At 35.3% G+C, this 13,529-nt stretch overlaps 1 protein-coding gene across 1 annotated transcript; it reads left to right on the forward strand.

Annotated features, from left to right (window-relative positions):
* The first annotated feature begins 1,789 nt into the window (after positions 1 to 1,789).
* igfn1.4 (immunoglobulin like and fibronectin type III domain containing 1, tandem duplicate 4) lies at positions 1,790 to 11,119 on the forward strand. Its single transcript, XM_006782857.3, has 22 exons — positions 1,790 to 1,913; positions 2,285 to 2,424; positions 2,690 to 2,789; positions 2,989 to 3,070; positions 3,146 to 3,338; positions 3,510 to 3,623; positions 3,991 to 4,159; positions 4,259 to 4,531; positions 4,697 to 4,912; positions 5,130 to 5,165; positions 5,266 to 5,325; positions 6,491 to 6,606; positions 6,804 to 6,945; positions 7,037 to 7,330; positions 7,447 to 7,749; positions 8,007 to 8,186; positions 8,287 to 8,415; positions 8,525 to 8,604; positions 8,793 to 8,985; positions 9,159 to 9,455; positions 10,573 to 10,899; positions 10,988 to 11,119. Exons 1-22 carry the CDS (start codon positions 1,826 to 1,828, stop codon positions 10,990 to 10,992), a joined length of 3,537 nt encoding a protein of 1,178 aa, XP_006782920.2. The 5' UTR covers positions 1,790 to 1,825; the 3' UTR covers positions 10,993 to 11,119.
* The last annotated feature ends 2,410 nt before the right edge of the window (positions 11,120 to 13,529 follow it).

A 13,529-nucleotide genomic window follows, 5' to 3' on the forward strand; every position in this document is an offset into this window, starting at 1 on the left:
ATCATAAAAATGTGAATTTGCTAAGCATGTAATCATTTAAACAACACGTCAGCTTGCTGTATCTTAACGTCACAAGAAGAAAACTACAAATTAATAATAGTTTACACAATAATGTCATAAAGTGAGGTAAGAAATCTTGGCTTTTCTCAGCTATTCTTAAAAATTTGCTTTCCTTACTTTAATTACTCTTGGCATAGGGCAAGAGTTAGACGACATGCAAAAACAGATGTCCATGTTCTGTGTCTTTTGCCGTGTATTAACAGTCTGAATTTGTCACCAGTCACAGTATTTCCCTTAAGAACTCCCATAACAGGTTCTACATTTTTAATCCTTCTTTGTTTTGAATTTGTCCTCAACTAATCAGTCCCCCAGAAAAAAACAAAAACAAAAAACTCACAATTTGTACATTTTGTAGTTTCTAAAGAAGAACATTTTCAAACATGGCCAAACTTTCCTGCACTTAATGATTTAATGAAAGGTCGGTCACATCTCGCAACACCTCTCTTAAGCTGTTCGGTGCCAGATAACTTTTCAGTCTCAGTTTCAACTGAATCTTTAAACAATTTCTTTCAATAATACTTAATAATACTCAATAATCCAGTAATACAAAACTAAAAAATGCTCCTGCTATTTTAATAAATTAGTACACTGAAAATATTGTGTTATGTTTCCTAAATAAATTAACTTTTTCCCCCAATTCTTGCTGAATCCATTCAGGAATCAAAAGACCCAAGATGATTAGAAAATCAAAAGTGACAGACGGGACAGCCGCTGGCCAAGGTGAGCACTACATATAACTGTCTATTAGTGGCACTACAGAATAATCGACTAGCAAAACACTGTCTGTACAAATTTAAACGACTGATTTTTGCTTTATTATTCTAATTTCAACATCAATCTGCAACATGCAAGTGTTAACCAAATAAAATAAAAAGTACTATGACTCTAGAGGGAAAATTATTAAATTAGGTATGTTTGCATAATTCGGAATTTGTCTGCTAGTCATGAATGTACATTGTCTATTAAATTCCTCCTATTACTAAGACTATACCATACATCAGGCAGACAATATTACAGGTTTAAGCAAGCACACGTTCATTGATAAGCAGTAGCAATATAGAATAGGAAATGTGTACTGTAACCATTACAGTGCAGATTGTATATTGGTACTACTTTTTAAATAGTTATATAGCATAACTATTCATTAAATATTCTGCAGGTAAATTTATTAATTTTGTTAGCTTGTTTGTTTGTTTTTTGGGTCAGTTAAACTTATAAGTCAAATCCAATGTTACTACTATGCTGATCCATGCAGTACATGAGCTCCTGCTGCAGAGAACTACAGTGTTAAAGAAGGTAAAGAAAGCAACAGAAAAAAAATGTTAGCCATTTATCTACCTACTGCTCATGAAGGCATCAAGAACTCATATGCAATGAATTTCTTGATATGCATGTAATCTGTGTGAATATGTAGATGCATTACTAAATATCTGTTCTCAGGCTGAATTTTAAATATGGATTCATACAGAAGATGTAAAAGAGGTAAATCTGACTAAAACGCAAACGCTACTACATTTAGTATATAACTCAGAGTGGTGATAAGGTGAGTAACATTAACATTTTAAAACATCAAGTAATAGAATGTGTTTTCAGCAATGGTTTAAGGGGGCTTGCTTACAAAACAACAGATTTTGATGGCGAATACAATTACGGCTATGATTTTCATCCTTTTCCTTGCTCCGAGTGTCACATGTATTGCCACTGACATTTCATTTTCCAATTCTTGACAGTTGGGATCAAGAAAAAATCTAAGGTCCCTGGAGTGATGATTACACAGTTTATCGAGACGCTGCCAGAAGGAAAGAGCCATCCAGACTTCACCCGCAAGCCAATTGCTTTGACCATCCAAGAGGGTATGTTTCATAGCAAAAAAAATAATTTTAAACATTAATATTCAGGGGAAAAAACATCCCAAGGAAATATGTGATTCTGCTAAATGGATTAGATCAATTCAATTTGCCCAAAGAAAAAGTCTCTGCCTTTCAAAACCAAGAAGCCTATGTCAGTAGAATTGCATAAACCGTGACTAAACATCTGCAGAAGTGACAATGTTACCAAATCTATTCTGCATAACACAAATGATCTTTTTGCTTCTGTAATGTGAATGCATTAACAGTTACTGTTCACCCATTTCAATTTAATATCCATACTAAATGTCACAGTATGTATTTGGATCTCTTCACTGTCTCCAGGGAGTGACCTGTCTTTTTTTTTTTTTTTACAGGGAAATTTGCTTTCTTTAAAGCTATTGTCATTGGAGACCCAACACCAACTGTAACATGGAGCAGAAATAATGGAGATGTGTCTGATACTTCCCGGTACCAGAGTAAATACGATTCCCTTTCCAATGAGCACACATTTGAGGCAAGTGATACAGTAAAACTAAAGCAACATGTTCACATAAAGGAGAAGCAGATAATGTAAAGACAATCTAGAAGACAAAGATATTTGATTACATCAAAGGTAAATAATCTTTGTTACAAAAAGTACAGTTATACAATTTTCAATAATAACCACATTATTGACTTCCACACCACGAATTGTGATAAATTAGATCAAAATGAAATTTAACACATTTGGTTGTTAATTCTCTAGGTCCATTACACTCAGTATATCTTTTACTGTCCAGATGCCAAATGTTGCCCCAGATCAAGCAGATACCTACAAATGCTTCGCCACAAATGAATATGGACAAGCCACGGTCACAGTTGTTTTAAATGTGATTGAAGGTAAGGACTAATTGCTTTGTATAGATATGGAGATAGTGTGATGAAAGCAATCATAGAGTTATTAAATCTGCATGTATTTGAGTCTGCATGCAGATTCTGCCAAATTTGATACTTTGTTACTTCTACGCTTAAGGCTATTTCTGTCATTTCACTTTTTCCTACATAGTTGATAATGTATCATCTTTTTTTTACTTTCTAGTGGGCTTTAAAAAAAACAAAGCCCAAAAGCAAGCAGCTGATGCAATAGAAGGGGATTTTAAGAGTGTTCTAAAAAGGAAAAGGTAGGATTGAGGTAGTCTACTGATCACCATGCGTCATCTATAGATTTACAAATTGTTTACTATATCCATTTCCAGCAAGGTTCAACCCAAATCTGAGCAACCTGAGAAAAAAGAGGGAGAAATAGATCCAAAATTTTGGGAGCTTTTAATTAGCGCTGACAAGAAAGATTATGAGGGAATCTGTGCAGAGTTTGGGGTAACTGACTATCGTTGGATGCTCAAGAAATTAAACGAGATGAAGAAAGAGAGGGAGGAAGAACAAGCACAGGTCTGTGATTCGGTTCATGATTTTTTTTACTTCCTTTATGAGGCTTGATGTTGACTATACAAGCTTAAATTTGTTTATAAGTTTATTCTTGAAAAAATAAATAAAGCTATTTAGTTGCAAAAAAAATGTCTGTTTGCTTTCCTTTTATTACTTCCTCTGTTTTTCTCCCAGTTCGTCAAAAGCCTCTCTAATCTGAGACCTATTCAGGTCAATGCAGATGGCACTGCATCCTTTGAGATAGACATGGACCTCATTGAACAAAGCAGCTCTATATTCCTGTACAAGGTAAGTGATAGAATGAAGTCCTAACGCTACTAAACCATAATAGTAGAAAACAATGAATAGAGTCATTTTCTAGGACCACCCCAAAATACCACAGCCATAATATGACGAGTGCTTGCAAAGATGCATCAAGATAATTAGATGATATATACCAAATAACAACCTTTGAATTCATTTTTTATGTTTAAACATTAGATATGCAGCTTTGGTAATGAGTTTTTACTTTTTTTTAATGAAATCCTGTTATAATGCTATCAATATTTAATCAAATAAGACTTTTTTGTTTTGTTTTGCTATTGTCTTGCAGCTACATTGTGCTATGCGAGTACAAAAACATGTGAAAATAACAATGTATATACACACTCCACAGGATGGTGAAATGATCCCTTACACAAAAGAACTGGGTGATAAGCTCAAGCACAGCCTTAAGAAAACTGGAAAAAAGTACATTTTCAGCATGAGAGACCTAATGCCAGAGGATGCCGGGCTGTACCAGTTGGATGTTGAGGATGTCAATATGTTTTCCACTGATTTTAAAAGTAAGCATTTTTACAATTGCACATGACACAACAAAATGAAGGATGTTGAAATAAATTCATGTATAATGTAGTATAATAAACAAATGTCTTATTTTTTAGTCCCCATGGTGGATTTCTTGGTGAAGATTCAGGAAGTAAAGGCAAAAGAGAGAGAAGATGCCGTATTTGAGTGCGTCTTGTCAAACCCCTTTGCCAAGATTTTGTGGTTTGGCAAAAATGTGCCACTGGAACAGGGAGATAAATATGACATTGAGGTTTCAGAAGACAAGCTCATTCACAGGCTGGTGGTTAAAGACTGCATGGTGACAGATAAAGGAATTTATTGTGCCTGTGCAGGGATAAAATCTTGCAGTGCTTGGCTTGTCATTGAAGGTATATTATCTCCCACCAAAAGGCTATCTTATAATATATGATATAATTAACTGACAATATTTTTTGAAAGATTAGATTAATTTAATCTATTATTGAGTTCATGACATAAAATACATTTTTTTTAAGTGCACACTGTCACAAATCTAATTGTCTTTCCCAATTCAGCTGATAAAGATGCACCAAAGGGTAAAAAGACAGCAAGGAAAACAACAAGGGCAGGGGGATCTGGGCAGGATTTACAGAAAATTGCCCAAGAGCAACAAGCAAAACTAGAAAAGGAGAAAGAGGAAAGAAAAGAGCAAATGAAAGCTTCTGAAGAGGCTGCACCTCCACCTGCTGCACCCACTGACACTCCAGTTGTGGCTGCAGCTTCCAAACCAAGTAAGAATGCCCAGAAGTGGTTTTAAATGAACATTAACCACATTAACCAAGAGAGAGAAAATGTCATTTTAGATAAGTGTGATGCAACTTTTCATATGAATATTATGTTGTTTATGTGGTTAGTCAACTTTTGTTATTATATGGGTAATTATAATGTGTTAATCTATCAACCTCTGACTTGTTTTTTTTTGTGTGGTAAATGAACCAACAATGACAGGTTCACATCCACCAGTTGTGGAGGCACCAACCACTGGTAAGATCCTAAAATTACTTTGAGAACTAAAGTCCTTCTTACATCTAACTATTTAAAAGTATTATTTATGTAAATCACTTATTGTTGTTATTGCCATCAGGCCACTCACCTGAGGAAACCAGTGGTAGTGAAATGCTAAATCAACCACTTGCATATGCAGGTATGCCAGATAGTTAAAACTGAAAAAAAAAAACACTACAGTACTAACAATATAGAAAGACTAATAAAATATCTATATGGTAGCTTACACGATTTTAACAGAAGTGTAAAAAATAACACATTAACATCAATGTATTTTTTTATTCGAACCCCTGCTTACTTTTTTAATGCAGATAGATTTTAATTAGACAGAATATCAACGAAAAATCCAGAGGGGAAAAAAAACAAAAAAAACAAAAAAACAAAACGAATGACATAAAAGTTATAAACTGATTTTAATGTCATTGAGCGAAATAATATTTGGTCCCTTACAACTCAATCAGTGAATCAATAAAACCTGCTAAAGGCTAGAATGTGCCATGAGACCATCAACAAGAAGCTTGGTAAGAATGTGACAACTGTTGGTGCAATTATTAGGAAATGGAAGAAAAACAGCCTACAATCGCCCTCGGTCTGGAACTCATTGAGTAAAATAAGTATTTGATACCCAAGAAAAAAAAAAAAAAAACTTAGTACTTGTGTGGAGGAACCCTTGTTGACAAGTACACTGGTCATATGTTTCTTATAGTTTCTGTTGCACTTTTTCAAGTTTTTCAGTACCGCTTGCTGATTATTTAGCATTAGTGTTTGCAGACAGTTCCTATAAACAATAGGCAACAGTAGGAATCTGTTAGCAACCAAAGTATTTCCAAAAAGGTATCTGGTACAGCAGCCCTTTTGTGAATGATTTCATCTAGCAGCAACTATTCACAAGCTGGTCAGGGAATACACATTTTCCCTAACAACTGGTGGTTACCAGGGGTTCACTGGTGATTTTCAGTCTGTGTTATAGAGACTTATACAGACTCAGGCCTAAAGTGGATTTTAAGTTGGGAGTCTAAAGGGACTTTCTTGTCTATGGAGCCAGTAACTGCAGCAATCCCCAGATGTGGTCACTTGTTTGTTTCACAAACTTGTTAAACTATTGAAGAATTACAGAAAAACCTTCCAAAACATCTAGAAAGTTCTCACCTTCATTTAAACATAGCTATTTACTGAAATGAATAAAAATGAAACATTTAAATACTGTATGTTTTCTGTTTTTATTCAATATGCATGCAGTTTTAAAGACAAAGCTTCATCACAAAGAATGCCAAGAGGATTCTAACTGCATTTATGTTTCCTAGAGCCTGAAATTACCTCTGGGCTTTCTGATATTTATGCCCTTCGAGGAAAATCAGCTGAATTGCAAGTGAAGATGAACATTGACAGTGATGGCACCTGGTTCAAAGATGGAAAGCAGGTAAAGCCAATGAATAAGTATTATTAAATCTATATTTTTCCATTTTAGATAGCATTTGGAATAAGTTAGTATTATGAAAAACAAGAAAACTCTACCTACAATATGTTTCTATCATTAACTAATTTTTTATAAAAAATTGTGTTAACAAAATTGCCATATCAGGTACTTTCCCTTTGCTTTTTTAATTTCCTTTTCAGTTAAACTCAGGTGCTGGGATGACCATAACCAAAGATGGAAATTCTCATGAGCTAAGAATTCAAAGCTGCAGTGATGACAGCTCTGGAGTTTATCAGTTTACATCAGGGGAACACAGCACACAAGGGAAGGTTACAGTTGGAGGTATAATATACTTTCTCTCGCTGTTACACTTCTATTAAATGGCAAAAAAGTTACAGATCTTTAAAATGGACTTGTGCTTTGTGTTTCATAGATGTACCCGAGTTTGATCCAGATGACCTTCACAAGTTCTCTAAACCTGTGATAGTAAGAGTGGGACAAAATGCTGCTTTCAAGATGCCCTTTCCTCCTCAGGAGTCTTTGGAGGTCAACTGGTTCAAGGATGGCACTAAGCTGAAAGATGGAGGAGGAGTTAAGATTGTGAGGGAGCGCAATCACAGCCGCCTGTTGTTCAGAGACTGCCTGCGGATAGACACAGGGGAAATAAAGATCCAGCTGAAAAACCCATTTGGAGCCATAGAGGCCACATCTAAGCTTATTGTGCTTGGTATGGAAACAAAGATAAATATATGAGAAAATGAGGTTTTCTAAAGGGTAAATCAATAAACTTTCTAATATTTGTTAACTCCCATACTTATGTTTAAAATTTAACATGATATCTAGATCGACCCGGTCCACCAGAGGGTCCAGTGAAGACGGTTGAAACTACCTCATCAATAATTGAGATTAAATGGGACCCTCCCAAAGACGACGGCGGATCTGCTGTAACCAACTACACTATAGAACGGCAGCAGACAGGACAGAGTCTGTGGACAAAACTTGGAGACGTCTCAGCGGACAAGACCTCCTTCAGAGATAGGAATGTGACACATGGAAAGAAATACAACTATCGCATCTATGCAGAAAACCCTGAGGGTATTAGTGATGCCCTGGAGACAGCTGAAAGCATATTGGCTGGCATAATGAGTGAGTGTAGAAAAATGAAGTCATGTTTAGTGTTTCTCAGCAAATCCAAATGAAAATGCCTTCATGTAGCTTTTGTGATTGCTTTAAATACTTTATCATTGGAACAGCTACAATAGAAATCTAACATTTTATCATGGCTGGATTTCTGCTCCATCTTTAAGAGAAACTGCTTGCAAATGTCTTTGATTAATTTAAGTATGTCCTAAATATTAAGGATGAGATTATTTAATTAATTAGACTTCTTACAATTTTTTTAGTACTCGCCGGTCCTCCTGGTGCTCCTACAGTGGTAAGTGCTTCAAAAACCTGTATCAACTTGACCTGGACCCCTCCAGAGGATGACAAAGGAGTGCCGATCATTGGGTACCAAGTAGAGAAACGGAAGGAGGACACAAATGAGTGGATGCCCCTAAATGCAGTTAATGAACCTATTGAAGGTTTGTAAAACAAAAATAATTTCTACTCCTAAAGAACAAGTAGCACCTTTCTTTAAAGAAAATTGACTCTTTTATCTTGACATTAATCATATTTTTCCAGACATAAAGTACGCAGTCAAAGATATCACTGAGGGTTCAGAGTACGAGTTCAGGGTTACAGCAATCAATGAGTCAGGATCTGGAGATCCAAGCCCTCCATCTGAAATGGTGTGTGCAAAGAATCCCAACAGTAAGTCTTGACATGCTTCAGTGTGAATATAAATGATTACCTTAGTTATCCAGAGCAGGGATTTTTTTTTCCTGCATGAATTTGAATGTTTTATGTGTTTTATATCCAGTGAGACCTTGTTTTAAGGATCCAGAGGACTTCATTGTTGTCAGAGCAGGAAATTCTGCTCGTGTCAAAATTTGCTTTGAGGTATGAATGAACCTAAAATCAGGTTTCCAAGTATTTTTTCATCCCTTAATAACTCTTAAATCTGTCATGCCAGTATTTTCTGCATTTACTTCCCTTGTCATATTTTTTGAGTTGTAAGTTCACCACAGCATGACAAGGGAGGATTAGCCTCACATTTAAGGTAATTTATCCAATATCAATATCTTCAGGCTGAACCTCCACCTCAGATCACTTGGCTGAAGGATGACGAGAAAATATCTGCGTGGATTAATATCATAAATACAGAGGGAACATCTCAGCTTGTTATTCCCAATTCAAAGCGCTCGGATTCAGCCATCTACACTATTAAAGCCAAAAACTCTGTGGGTGAGGCTTCATTTGACATTGAACTTAGAGTCACAGGTAAGGACATAGATATCAGCCTATGATTAATGTAAAACAGGTTGTATCACTACTAGTTTCTGTACTTAGTGAAATATATAATAGACTATATTGTTATTCAATTTGCCGAACTGAACCAGAGTATTAGCAAAATAATTATCCCACTTTCTGTAACTTATTCTGTTTTTTGCTAGATGAACCCAAGGTTCCAGGGCCTGTGGAACTAGAGCAAACAGTACATGGAAAGCTAGTGATATCATGGGCTCCCTCACCAGACCAGGAGCTTGATGACCGCCTGCACTACATGGTTTCTCAACATGACTCCCTCAACAGAGTTTGGAAAACTATAGCAGACCGTCTATTCACTAACACATACACAGCTAGCAACATCCTTTCTGGGACAGAGTATCATTTTCGAATCTATGCCAAGAATGATATGGGACTGTCAGATCCATCTCCGTCACCTACATGGGGCACCAACATCAATAAAGGTGGGCTAGTTATTTTGATTAACGGTGAACTAAACTATAGGGTGCATTAGTTTGATAATTTAGGTGCTTTCCAGTGACCATAACAGCTAATTTGTCAGAAACAAACATTTTCATGAAATGCATTTTGTGTCATTTAAAATCTAGTGTCATCACTGTAGGCACACCCTACATTAATAATAATAATGTAAGAGGTACCATAATTTGAACAACCAAGAACAATCAAACTATTAGAATGATTCTGAGGTTTTCCTCGTGTATTTAAACCTGCCTGGCTAACCCAGGCCAACATATTATAAAAGACTGCAAGTTAAAAGTGGACAATACACTGTATTAAGAGCTAAAAGTACAGTATATACATTTTTTAAAACAGAAATCATCTCATCATTCCCTTTATTGGTATGTCTTGGTTAATGATTGCATTATTCTGATTTGTTTGTGTGATGTGTTTTGTCAGTTTTCTTAAAAGAATGGCATATTTAATAAAATGTATCCCAATGTATACTTATGCTTCCTGAGCCTAATAGATAAAGGAGTTTAATTTAATTAAATACATTTTTCTAAACTAAAACGAAAGTCCTGGATCTATAAAAAGAAAACAAAATTAAACTTAAGCAAAACATATGTTCACCTGGTGGGACAAGAGAGAACAATAGCTAACATGCACTTTCAAACAATTAGCCAACAGTTGCACTCCTGCTCAGACTCTGGGCAGAGTCATCACACTTATGAAGTTGTCCTTTCTCAAATTTAGCACACAATATAAAGGCTTTGTTTAGTTGTTTAGTTGCATCATGTGTGGGACGCCATACTATGACAACTTCTTCAGCGTCAGTGTAAATTCTCCAGATGATTATTATTCTTACATTCGCTCACTCTGACATTTCCCAGACAAACAGGCACAGACTGCATTAGGGAGCTGACAGGATATGTATTCTCACATTGAGCTCTACCACATATCAAGAAAAGTTCAGGGTTGCACTGGATATGTAAAACTGTTATAATGCTGCTATTTGAAATATGATTAGTACGAAGCAATTTTGCAAACATTCTTGGACCTTTATTGACATTATTAAAATCTGACTTTAAATACTAACTTTGAACACTCCTTCTCTTTAAGTTCCAGTAACTTCAAATGGAATTATTTCCACAGAGGTCTCCTTTGAGAGACCTCCATCTATCTTGGTCCCTCTGAAAGTCCACACACCACCTAAAGGTTACCAACTCTTTATGACATGTGCCGTTAGAGGATATCCCGCCCCAACTGTATCCTGGTACCTGAACGACATCTGCATCAACTCAGACAATAATTACTACATCACCAACTCTTTTGGTGTCTGCTCCCTGTATATTCTCCAAGTTCGGTCGAAGGACAGTGGGGAATATAAGGTAGTCGCAGTTAACTCTTTTGGCAAGGCAGAGTGTTCCGCTAAAATTTTTGTCAGAGGTAAGCTTTATTTAAGAGTATTATTATATTTTTGTAGTTTGTGATGAAGGGTTTATTCTTATAATTGTTTTGCTTTTTTTCTGAACAGATTAATTGGCAACAAACCTTTGTGGAGCTTTTCTTCTTACTGAGATCCTGTGGAAAATACAGAAATAAAATGAATGAATTTTTTGGTTTGCTATATAAGAGAAATAATATACTTTCAATACAAAGTTTGGGAAGAAAAAAAAAGAGCTTTAATGCAAACTCATTTGATGTATCTGAAGTGCAATATCTACAATTGTTACCCTGTCACTGGTAATAATAACTATTAAAATGAGTGAAGTGGCAATCTTCAGTATAAAAACATCTGTCAAATTGTAACTGTAATAAATCAACAAACTGATGTGTACTCAGTGTTCTGCCTTCTCACTTATTCTTGTTTTATTGAGAACTTTTTCTATTTTTCACTGATACAAAGCATTGCATGGGTTTCAAGCACCACATGGCTCCAATTTATGAGCCCATGACAACATGCACGTCACAGTTCTACATCAAGCACTTATGATCCAAGTGTGCATTTTATTTCATTCCCACATATATCCATTTCCTTTACATACTTATTCATGTAGATCTAAATAAAAAGACATCGATTTGCATTTTATCTAGTGTTGTAAAGCTACTATGAAAGAAGTCCATGTTGACAATGAGAATAGTTACTGTACTAGATCTAACCTGTTCATTTAGATAAGATAAGATAAGATAGGATAAGACTTTATTGATCCCACAACGGGGAAATTTTTGCGTCACCTCAGCTCAGGTACAGATATCAGAAGGAAATACAAAAATACAATAAGTACAATCAATGAAAAAAAGTAAGATAATACACTACATACAATGGTAGCATACACAGTATGTGATTATGGATATGGTTGGAAATATGGAAGACATAAACTATATAGCTTGATATAGCTGTTGTACCACTACTATTCCTGTTTATAGACATGTACACACTAAATATACATATGTATAGATATACATACATATATACCTGCACATGTCCATACACATGGAAGGTGTTCCATCTGTGAAGATGTTCACAGTGTCCAGTGACTTATGACATTGTGTTTGAGGAGTTATAGAGTCTAACTGCTGTTGGGATGAATGATCTGCGAAAGTGTAGCAGTGTATAGTTACTGAATAGAGTAAAATAATGCAGCAATGATCTTATATTAACCCAGCTTCAAGTCTCAGAATCAGAATACTTTATTAATCCCTAAGGAAATTGTGTAAATGTCTACTAGATTATGTAAAAGTCCTTACCGCATTTCCCTCCATTGTCAGCTCAGTGGTGATATTCCTGATGTCATCAGAGTTTTCTTGCAGTTGAGTGATTTACTTTAAAAAGGTCAGAGTAACTATTCTAACTGCGCTGATATGCCACACTTGTTTAACCTCTGACTGCTAACCACTGCTCAGTACACAGAGTTCAACATACCACCAACACCACAAGCAACCACCTTTCTATAATGCCAAAGCAGACACAGTGTGACCTCCCAAATACCAAAGGCATGCTGTGAGAATTTCCGCTGATACATTTAGCGGCCTATTGGAACAGTCAATCTGTTCATTTCAATTAGAGATTATTTTACCAAATAAAATGTCTCATGTTAATGTTTATTGACCAATAAAGTCCATAGTACAGTGATCATATTACTATAGACCTCGTGAAGCTGCCAGTCAAAACCTTTAAGTTAGATAGTTTGCCTATAAAATGAAATTATAGGCATTATAAGTCTGAACCTTGAACCATGGAGTATGGTAATAACCATCCCTAATGTAATTGTAATTAATGAGAATATGCTGGAATCCATCTTAGTTTTATTTGAATCTGGTGCAATTTAAATCTTCATATTAATATACAGTGCTGATGGGATTTTTATGTTCTCAACAGTAATGTTTGAAAAGTGTTGACTCAGTATCTCCAATGCCAGATTGAATGAACAGTCATAATGTATTTCCAGTGACAACTGCAAAGTGATCGCTTTCATAGAGATGCGTAAGATGAGCCTCGAGCCTTTACCAGCGTTGTAATATGGATTTTTACCAACTATCCATGTAAGGGTTTCTATGTGCTCCAAACGTTTATCACCGAACAAAAAGGAGTGTCCCCTTTGAAATATTGGGTAGTGAGAAGAGCACAAGTTGAAGGCGGATAACTGATCAGAGACGACAAAAAACAAAAAGTGAGTACAACTTATGTTATTAGAAAGAATGTATGTTAGTAATTTTAATCAGTGTCCCAAAAGAACTACTAAACTAATATTTTAAACATGAGGTTTGACTGAAATTCTTATGCAGTGCTTTTGACAACCAAGCAAATTCGTCAAGACTTTTAGTACTATTTTATAACTATGGCACACCAAAAAGGTATTATTTGACTGAAAGTGCAGTCTAGTTCTAGTAAATGATTATCCTGTAAATTTACACCTATAATAAATATATAATAATAATGTTAAACATAATTTAATAAAGAAAATTATCAAGATATTTTCAGTTGCTATAGAAGTCAAATAATACTGAAAACAGAAAAACAGAAGACAAAGATCCTGGAGATTTTATGACTTGGTTGTATATTACCATTTGCATAT

The sequence above is a fragment of the Neolamprologus brichardi genome, chromosome 5 (genome assembly GCF_056152115.1).
Source record: "Neolamprologus brichardi isolate AB-2024 chromosome 5, ASM5615211v1, whole genome shotgun sequence".
Lineage (NCBI taxonomy): Eukaryota > Metazoa > Chordata > Actinopteri > Cichliformes > Cichlidae > Neolamprologus > Neolamprologus brichardi.